The sequence below is a fragment of the Colobus angolensis genome, unplaced genomic scaffold (assembly GCF_000951035.1).
Source record: "Colobus angolensis palliatus isolate OR3802 unplaced genomic scaffold, Cang.pa_1.0 Scaffold129, whole genome shotgun sequence".
Classification (NCBI taxonomy): domain Eukaryota; kingdom Metazoa; phylum Chordata; class Mammalia; order Primates; family Cercopithecidae; genus Colobus; species Colobus angolensis.
The window spans coordinates 2,555,520-2,566,052 of record NW_012114141.1 but is presented as its reverse complement, the minus strand read 5'-3'; the positions used below and the strand labels follow the sequence as shown (position 1 = coordinate 2,566,052).

The 10,533-nt window shown below is 40.6% G+C and overlaps 1 protein-coding gene across 4 annotated transcripts in view; it reads left to right on the top strand.

Annotated features, from left to right (window-relative positions):
- The window catches only part of HACL1 (2-hydroxyacyl-CoA lyase 1), a 38,994-nt gene extending 30,296 nt beyond the window's left edge, over window positions 1-8,698 (top strand). For all 4 annotated transcript variants that reach the window (XM_011933698.1, XM_011933700.1, XM_011933699.1 and 1 more), the window contains 5 exons: window positions 1,252-1,406; window positions 1,837-1,995; window positions 4,793-4,900; window positions 5,909-6,095; window positions 8,544-8,698. In XM_011933698.1, the coding sequence (XP_011789088.1) occupies window positions 1,252-1,406; window positions 1,837-1,995; window positions 4,793-4,900; window positions 5,909-6,095; window positions 8,544-8,576 (642 nt within the window). In that variant the 3' untranslated portion in view covers window positions 8,577-8,698. The remainder of the gene's footprint in view (window positions 1-1,251; window positions 1,407-1,836; window positions 1,996-4,792; window positions 4,901-5,908; window positions 6,096-8,543) is intronic.
- The last annotated feature ends 1,835 nt before the right edge of the window (window positions 8,699-10,533 follow it).

The following is a 10,533-nucleotide window of genomic DNA, read 5'->3' as shown; positions in this document are numbered from 1 at the left end:
TTTTTTTTTTTTTTGAGATGGAGTCTTGCTGTTGTTGCCCAGGCCGGAGTACAGTGGCATGATCTTGGCTCACCGCAACCTCTGCCTCCTGGGTTCGTGTGATTCTCCTGCCTCAGCCTCCCAAGTAACTGGATTACAGGCATGCGCCACCATGCCTGGCTAATTTTGTATGTTTAGTAGAGACGGAGCTTCTCCATGTTGGTCAGGCTGGTCTCAAACTCTCGACCTCAGGTGATCTGCCCACCTCAGCCTCCCAAAGTGCTGGGATTATAGGTGTGAGCCACCACACCCAGGCAATTTTTGTATTTTTTTTTAGTAGAGACGGGGTTTCACCATGTTGGCCAGGATGGTCTTGAACTCCTAACATCGTGATCCACCCGCCTCAGCCTCCCAAAATGCTGGGATTACAGGCGTGAGCCACTGTGCCCAGCCACCAGTCTCAATTTTATTTTCTGAGTTGTATCATGACTAATCTTTTCTTTCACATAGGAATGATGTTGGTTTAAGATAGAAGGGACTTGCCTCTCTTCCTTGGTGCCGGAGTATAGGAGGGTCCCTCATTTATCGTGGGTATAACCCCCAGCAGAACAAAGTAGCACAGGTGAAGAGGCAGTGCTGGGACCAGATGGGACTGTTGCTGCTACAACTCTCTATGGCATTCTCTTAGCCCTAAAAGGCATGTGGCTAAACGAAGGCATTTACCTTGCTGTTTTTCTCTCCATTCAGGGACTCTTTAGCATAGTGGGGGTAACGTATCTCCTTTACTCTCAAGTGTGTTGGGGGAAAAACTAGATTTTCAGATTGTATTCTAAAATCTTGACATTTTAAGTTTAGGGTCATATTTCAGATGAAAATATTCTGAAATAAATTTCACTTTTTCTAAGGCACCATTTTCCTAAGAGTGCTCAAATAAGAATGTTTAGTTTTATTTAACCCAGTGTTTCCCAGTTCTCTTTACTATAGGACTTCTCAGAGTTTTTATTACGCTCCTGTGCATTGCGGATCTCCAAGAGGAGGGATATTCCCAAGCTTATTTAATTGTGTTCCAAACTGGGACTGTGGGACACATGTCCCCCAGGGCTGTTCACAGGTCAGCCAGCTTCTCAGAGTGGCCATTTTATAGCCATTTGGGAACCTTGTAGCTTTTGTAGTTGTTGCGTATTTCCAAATAAGTTTGATAATAGCTTATTAACATTGGTTATTTTCATTGTATCCCAATTTAATTTGATTACATTCCCATCTACTTTTCAGGAACTAGCTTCCAAAAAATCCCTGCCTATGAATTATTACACAGTATTCTACCATGTTCAAGAACAACTGCCTAGAGACTGTTTTGTGGTAAGCGAAGGAGCAAACACTATGGACATTGGACGGACTGTACTTCAGAACTACCTTCCTCGCCACAGGTAAGACTTCTAAAGAAGAAAGAAGTCGTAATTCATTATAATGTGTTTAATATGAAACTACAATAGTGCAGATTAAGAAGACATTTGAGAATTAATACATGTTCAGTATGTAAGGGCATATTTGATAAAAGTATTGTTAGGTGAGGTTTTGTAGAGTTTTTATGCTTGATGTGTTCTTGGTATCCTGTGATAATTATTTACTTAGTGTTACAGGAATATGTTTATAATCTTCCAAGCAAACATGAGTGGCTTTTTTCTAGCCTTGATAAATTAGTTCCTAACAGTCTAAGGATTTTATATGGAACAAAGAGTATGTTTTTATGGTTCTTTTTTTTCCATCAACCATGTAAATAGGACTAGAAGGTTTGTGCCAACCCCATCCTCTATGACATGCCCCAGAGGGTTTCATTTTATCTTTGTTCTCCAACAGGCTTGATGCTGGTACTTTCGGAACAATGGGAGTTGGTTTAGGATTTGCTATTGCAGCTGCCATGGTGGCTAAAGATAGAAGCCCTGGGCAACGGATCATCTGTGTGGAAGGAGACAGTGCATTTGGGTTTTCTGGCATGGAGGTGGAAACCATCTGCAGGTAAGACATCATCCTGAATCAGAGCATTTGATTCTCTAGAATATGAAAAATGACACACAAGACCCAGTCATCTGACAAATACTTACCAAGTGTTCACCAGGTGCCCTGTGAATAGCTCTGTGCTCTGTCCTGAGGATGCTAGTGGCAGTAACCCACGGTCTTTCTCTTCCAGAACAGTATCTTTCTGGCCTCCCCACTGTATGGTAAAAACCTATAAAACTGCGGGGAGTGGTTTTGAGGTCACTGAGAAAAAAATGTTGGGGACTGAAAGAAGCTTGTTTCCTGTGGGAAATAGCGAGTGTGGTGGTTAAGGGCATGGCTTCTGCCAGGTGCCTTGGCTCACACCTGTAATCCCAGCCCTTTGGGAGGCCAAGGCAGGCAGATCACTTTAGGTCAGGAGTTCAAGACCAGCCTGGCCAACATGGTGAAACCCCATCTCTACTAAATATACAAAAAAGAGCCAGAGGTGGTGGTACATGCCTATAGTCCCAGCTATTTGGGAGGCCGAGGCAGGAGAATCGCTTGAACCTGAGAGGTGTAGGTTGCAGTGAGCCAAGATTGCACCACTGCACCCTGGGTGACAGAGCAAGACTCTGTCTCAAACAAACAAACAAAAAAGTCACTTAACTAAGCCTTAGTCTCCTCTCTCCTAAAGTAGGAATAGTATCCTTTAGGCAGAAATTTCTTGGAAAAAAAAAAAAAAAGGAGGATTAGTCATAGTTCCTACCTTAGAAAGATGATTATGAGGAACAAATGAGATAATCCAAGCAATTTTTTTTTTCAAGATGGGGTCTCGCTTTATCACCTAGGCTGGAGTGGAATGGCGCAATTGCGGCTCACTGCAGCCTCAACCACTGAAGTTCAAGTGATCCTGCTTCCTTTCCTTAGGCTTCTGAGTAGCTGGGATCACAGGCATGCACCACCACGCTCAGCTAATTTTTTTGTATTTCTTTTTGTAGAGAGAAGGTTTTGTCATGTTGGCCACACTGGTCTCGCATTTGTAAGCTCAAGCAATCCACCCATCTTGGCCTCCCTAAGTGCTAGAATTACAGATGTGAGCCACCGTGCTTGGCCCCAGCTAAACTCTGAGATGATGCTCAGTGAACATGAGCCGTTTGGATCATGTGTGTAGTTATGAGAATTCATGGAGAAACTCATGAATTGTAGATCCTAACTATAGAAGGATGGGGGTTTTATTTTTCCAGCTATATTTAAGCTGTAGTAAAACGATTTCTATTCTTAGCCAGGGCTCTTATTAGGGCTTTTGTGACTCTAATAAGAGTTTTTGGGCTGGCAAAGCTTTGGTAGATAAAACGTTCAAGATTTGGGAAGGTATAGTTGTCCCTCCATATCCATGGGGGATTGGTTCCAGGACCTTCCTCAAATACCAAAATCCAAGGATGCTCAAGTGAGTCTCTGATATAAAATGGTACAATATTTGCAAATAACCTATGCATATCCCCCCATATATTTTTAATGATCTCTAGATTACTTTAAAATGCTGAATACAATATAAGTGCTATATAAATAATTGTTGTGCTGTATCACTTAGGGAATAATGACAAGAACAAAGTCTGTGCATGTTGAGTACAGACCCAAATTTTTTTTTCCAAATATTTTTGACCTGCAGTTGGTTAAATCCACAGATGCAGAACTCAGATAATGAGGTCTGACTATATGTGTCTGTTAGAGTGTCTTTATTGACAACAAAGTGATATACATAAAAAAGATGACTTATGGGGAAGTCAGCCTTTTAGTGGATAATGATTCCTTTTGAGCATGGAGAGCAAATAATTACCACAGTCCTGTTATTTAACAGTACGCAGTTTAGTTTTGTTTTTACCACTTGCCCTTGGAAATTATGTTAGAAAATAAAACCTACATTCTTTTCAGTCAATAACATTTAATCAACCTTTTCTTTTTTGTCTTTGCTGTACTGTTTAGCACATTGTTAAATATGCCTTTTCTGTAATGATTACACCATGTAATGTGTTTCTGATTATGGGTGTGGTAGTTTGAGTGCAGATTGTGTGTGCTAGTCACTTGTGTATCTCCTACAGCATCTAGCAAGGGCTGGGTGTCTGTGGCGAGCTCAGTAAATAGAAAGGTACTTTTCAAACAGTGTTCCTAGGAACCAACTAGAAGTGGTCCTTTAGAGAGTATTGAATAGGGAAGGTGTTCTTCGTATACCATCTAGACTTATGAAAACCTAGATTCAGAAAAGCTCAGTGATTTGTCTGAGGTTCATAGCTAATAGCTAAAGGACTATCAACTCTTTTTTTTTTCTTTCTGAGATGGAGTCTTGCTCTGTCACCCAGGCTGGAGTGCAGTAATATGATCTCAGTTCACTGCAACCTCCACCTCCTGAGTTCAAGCGATTCTTCTGCCTCAGCCTCCCGAGTAGCTGGGACTACAGGCCTGTGCTACCATGTCCGGCTAATCTTTGTATTTTTAGTAGACACAGGGTTTCACCATATTGGCCAGGCTTATCTTGAACTCCTGACCTTGTGATCTGCCTGCCTCAGCCTCCCAAAGTGCTGGGATTACAGGCGTGAGCCACTACGCCTGGCCAGGACTAACAACTCTTAATCTTGCAATCTTTCTGCCTTTCCATGATGTTTCTGTTAATGATTTGATATTCTTTCTTAGGATAATAAATGCTTGACTTTTAGTCTTCCTCTAATATCACAAAAAGCTTATAGAAAACTATTCATTTTTAAGTTAAAATTTCAGCCCAAAGAAAAGAAATTACTTTAGAATAAAGAATGATTTCCTTCATATTTTACTCTCACTTTAGGTACAACTTGCCAATCATACTCTTGGTAGTGAATAACAATGGAATTTACCAAGGTTTTGATAGTGATACTTGGAAAGAAATGTTAAAATTCCAAGATGCTGCTTCAGTGTAAGTAACCAAGACCAATGTCTATTTACTTTCTCTCACCCATTTTAATCTCTTTTAAAAAAGTCTTCTATATTGGCAATAATGTGCCTACATGGTATGAGTATTGTCTGTTTTGATTGTCAGCCCTTCTAAAGAGCAGGAATCCTGTCTTAGTTCCTCTTTGCACAAATATCCATGATTAGGTGCTTCAATAAATAGTTTATAATCAGGGAACAGCTGAAGACTCAGATAAATGAGTGTGATGTCTGAGCCTTGTTAATGAAAAGGCTTATTGCAAAATGCTGCCAGGACTGGGAGCAATAGTAGGACTACTATTCCTGTTACACTATGTAGAAATGTGGATGTGTACATATTATTTATGTTCCAGAGGCCTACCTGCCTTTTACCACTTAGCTAAATCTTGATCATCTGATGGCAGAGCCAGATTAAGATGGTATTGTAGCTGGCGGTGGAATATGAGAGAGATGTGAATTTGTGAGCCAGCCTTGGGGTGGAACAGGGTATGGGCGTATCTATTTATGCCTCGCTAACTTTATTTGTTGTTTTCTTGTTATGTGTTGTTTTGCAGTAATCTTTTTTTTTTCATGTTTTTCTTCTGGATTCATAATAGTTGGTAGTGTAGCCTGTGCTATCTAGTATAGTAGCCACTAGGCATGTTGCAACTGTTGCAATTTAGATTTAAATTACTTCAAATTAAATGAAGTTAAAAATTTAGTTCCTCAGTTTCAAGTGCTCACAGCAACAGGTATATATTGGCTACTATTTTGGATCACACAGGTTTAAAACATTTCTGTCATCACAGAAAGTTCTGTTGGACATTGCTTTATAGACAATTATAAACATAGGAAAAACTCAATGTACTAGCATCTCAGCTTAAGTGTTGAAGTTAAAATTATGCCTTTCAGTTCAGCCTAAATTTTTTTAATGAAGTATTTCAGAGAATGACTTTTTTTTTTTTCTACAAGGTTTAAGATTTAAATTTCATTAACTCATGACCTTGTTTTTCAGGGTCCCTCCAATGTGTTTGCTGCCAAATTCACATTATGAGCAAGTCATGACTGCATTTGGAGGAAAGGGGTATTTTGTACAAACACCAGAAGAACTCCAAAAGTCCCTGAGGCAGAGCCTAGCAGACACAACTAAACCCTCTCTTATCAACATCATGATTGAGCCACAAGCCACACGGAAGACCCAGGTAAATACAGTTGTTAAGCAGAAAGCAAGAAATGCATCTGCTTCCCCTATCCCCCTCCAAAAAGTATCTACCAAACAGAACACCCTCCGTCATGCACAGAGGTCTTTCTAAACCTTTTCTGAGTTTGGCAGTTTCATTTATTTGTTCAGTGAATATTGAGATATGTGTTAGGTGCTACGAATAGCATGGCAAGCCAAACCAGGCTCAGTCCTCACCTTCATGGAGCTTTTATGGTCTGGTAGGGGTGAGGGACAGTCTGGTAACCTCACAACTGAACGCACTACGACAGAGTGAAGCAATTGCTTGGAAGGAAAGGAACCCAGTTCTAAGCAAACATACCACAAAGGAATCGATTGATGTTGGGGTCACAGGGAAGGCTTCTCAGAGGAGGTGATTCTTAAACGGAGATCAGAAGGATAAGCAGAGACTAACTCGGCAAAGGGGAGAGGGAAGAGATGTGCAAAAGGCTCTGTAGCAAGAGGAAAGAGAAAGCATGGCAAGTCTGAGTAAGAGGGAGATGCAACTGTAATACGAGGATTTGTGCAGATACATTCAAAATTAGTTTGACCTCTAAAGTCAAACTACAGTGTTGATTATAACAGTAAAGTAAATGACAAAGTTCATAGCATGAACCTCTCCTATCCCATATTAAGTTGCATTTCATGCTTAATTTTCTACTGCCATCCTGGTTCTGCCACTTGCCTCCTCTTGTAACCTGTCATCCATGCGAACACTTTGCGTATCAGCCACTCTTTTCAGAGCAGGTATTTTTTTCAAGTACTTTCTGTCTTGGTTCTTAAACATATGGGATCTCTTTCTTTTGTGAACAAAGCAGTGGGTGAATGGGCAAACAGATACCTGGATAATCAATGAAATATAAATTAACTAATTTAGATACTAAAATATATAGAATTCTACTGAAATTCTATTTGTGTAAAAATAGATTTCAGCAACTTTGGCATTTACTTCCTAGCAGAGAGAGGAGACACTCAAGAAGCCTAGTGATGAGGAAGATGAATGCAGAAAAAGTAGGCCAGTAAGCTGAAGGGCAAGGGGGCATTAGCAGGGATTTCTGTGGAGCAAGCAGGCAGACTGTTTTCAGGGAAGGTCAACAACTTTGAGAATCTATCTGTACTCCTGTGGGTTTGTGGATTGTCTTTTCTCTTTTTAAGTTCTATTTAAAATAATTTATACCAGTCAGACACTCAATAGACAGGCTTTTTCATCTCATGCCACTTTATGGATTTATAACTGGGTGTATACTTTCCAGTGACTGGGATGTTAGTTTGGTAACCAAAAACACCCTCCTCTGGGCACCAGGCCGTCAGAGCACTGGGGAAACTAAAGCCACTATAGAAGCCTAACGAATACATATAATCTTGATGGCTGGGCCCAGTGGCTCATGCCTGTAATCCCAGCCCTTTGGGATGCCGAGGTGGGCGGATCACTTAAGGCCGGGAGTTTGAGACCTGCCTGGCCAACATGGTGTCTACTAAAAATACAAAATGCAAAAAATACAAAAATTAACTGGGCATGGTGGTGCATGACTATAATCCCGGCTACTCGGGAGGCAGAGGCACGAGAATCGCTTGAACCCGGGAGGTGGAGGTTGCAGTGAGCTAAGATTGTGCCACTGCACTCCAACCTGGGTGACAGTGAGACTCTATCTCAAAATCATCATCATCATCATCTTGAGACCTATGTTAATCACAGAAAAACCCTAACAAATTCTCTGCTGGTGAGTTCGCGCTTCTATTGATTTGCTTCCAATGATCTGTTCTACAATTTCTCTATGAATTTTGTTTTGATATTGCCGGAGAAATATAAGTTCTCGTCTTCCTCTTTTACAATTCTCTGAGGATTATCTTTATATTTCTTACATTTATCGCTTTGAAATTATTTTCATTCCAGTGGAATTTACATACATTATACTTTCCAAACTGTTGATTTTTGTCTGTCTGTCCATCTGCCATTTGTCTTTGATTCTCAGTGTAGGCTGGCCACTTTCTGCCTCAATATGGGAATGCCTGTATCTGTGCCTGTGTCCAGGCCGTATATGTAGGATGGTGTTAGTTCTGGAAGAGGCTTCCATGCACAGTTCTTCTTACTCTTGTTCTCAGACCCGGGAGCTCAGCCCTCTGTGGGCCTCCTTCATCTCCCTCTTCCTTCTGAGTGTACTTGTGGCTCTTTTAGACTATAGTTTTTGTGCTCTGATTACTGTTAATGGAAGAGGACCCAGAATGCCATTTTAGATTGTTTTATAGGACACAGCAGCAAGATTCACTAATAGGTTTTAAGTCCTTTTTGGGAAAAGCACCAGAACAAAGACAAACCTCATTTTGTCACCATTGTGTAAGACTTTTAGGTTTTAGAACAAGTGAAACAATGAGGATATAATTTGAGACAATCATTTCGTTTTACTGAATGTTTGTTGTCTTCTTTTTCTAGGATTTTCATTGGCTGACCCGCTCTAATATGTAAATAAAGACGCCAGTTGGTGGTCTTGAGTTTTCTCTTTCTTGCAAGATGAAATTTTATTTTCCGCAGCAAAATTACTCTACTGTTAAAATTGTGCAAAATAAAATAAACATTTTAAAATGACATTTTACAGTAAAGGAATTGATTAAAAACAGAAAAAGTTAGAAAAAGTAACAGAAGAAGTTATTCTGCCACAAAACTACTTACAGATGAATGGAGAGCTTTTATTAAATAATAGCATTGTAACTGCCTAAATGTTGATTTACATATCAATATTCTTTTACTGCCATAGCGTGGATGTTTGTTCCCCAAAACCTCATGTAGAAATTTGATCTCCAGTGGTGGAGGTAGGGCCTAATGGGAGGTGTTTGGGTCATGGGGATGGATCCTGCATGAAAGGTTTAGTGAGTTCTCAGGGTAATGAGCTCTCCCTCTATTAGTTACCACTGGGCTGGTTGTTAAAAGGAACCTAGCAGCCAGGCACAGTGACTCACGCCTATAATACCAGGATTTTGGGAAGTTGAGGCGGGCAGATCACCTGAGGTCGGGAGTTCAAGACCAACCTGACCAAAATGGAGAAACCCTATCTCTACTAAAAATACAAAAGTAGCTGGACATGGTGGTGCATGCCTGTAGTCCCAACTACTCAGGAGGCTGAGGCAGGAGAATCGCTTGAACCCCAGAGGTAGAGGTTGCGGTGAGCTGAGATTGTACCACTGCACTCCAGCCTGGGCAACAAGAGCGAAACTCCGTCTCAAAAAAAAAAAAAAGAAAAGAAAAGGAACCCAGCACCTTCCCTGCAGGGAACCTAGCACCTTCCCCACCTATCTCCTGCTTCCTCTCTCCCCATATGGACTCTGCACACACTGGCTCCCCTTTACTTCTACCATGAATGGAGGCAACCTGAGCCCTCACCAGATGTCCAGTCTTGAACCTTCCAGCTATCAGAACTGTGAGCTAAATAAACTGCTTCGTAAAACAAGTTACTTAGCTTTAGTAAATATTCCTTTATAGCAACACTAAACAGACTAAGGCAGTTATCTATCTTTTAAAAATTGAAGAAAAAAGCTGTAAGAATTATCTAATGTGGAGACATGTTCAATTAGTTGAGATACATAGGCTCTTTCTGCTTCCTATTTTATTTTTTGACCACTCAGTACCTAAGTGTCCCCAGTATTTAGTGGGGCTTGTCCTGTATTTTATGAATTTGGGTTTTTTTTTTTTTTTCCTGGAAAGAATTTACTGAGCCAAAGGCAAAGTCACACCACACCCAAACTAATAATTTCAGGATATATTTGGACTAGCGACCTAAGTTCAAGCATACCACATTTAGACCAACGAAGTTAACCTTAATATATAAAGAACTCAGACCGGAGGGAGTGGCTCACACCTGTAATCCTAGCACTTTGGGAGGCCAAGGTGGGTGGATCACTTGAGATCAGGAGTTCAAGACTAGCCTGGCCAACATGGTGAAACCCCATCTCTACTAAAAATAAAAAAGTTAGCCGGGCATGGTGGCACACTCATGTAATCCCAGCTACTCAGGGAGCTGAGGCTCAAGAATCACTTGAACCCGGGAGGCAGAGGCTGCAATGAACCAAGATCCTGCCACTGCTCTCGAGCCTGGGCAACAGACTTAGTGCGACTCCCTCTCAAAAAATAAATAAATAAATAAAATAAAAAGAACTCATATATAAGAAAAATATTAAGGTGCCAGTAGAAAAATAGGCAGACGGCATGAATGTACAATTCACAGAAAAAATATAAATGCTCAATGAAAGTAAGAATATAAATAAATATGAATATGTAAGTTATGTTGAAAATCCCTTTTTTTTCCCCTGGCCTATCCACCTGGCAAAGAACTTTCTAAATTAATCTGAATTGTGGTGAAGTGGAAGTGAAAATGAGACTCCCACGCTGCTGATGGAAGTTGAAGTTGGTACATTTCCATAGAGTAATT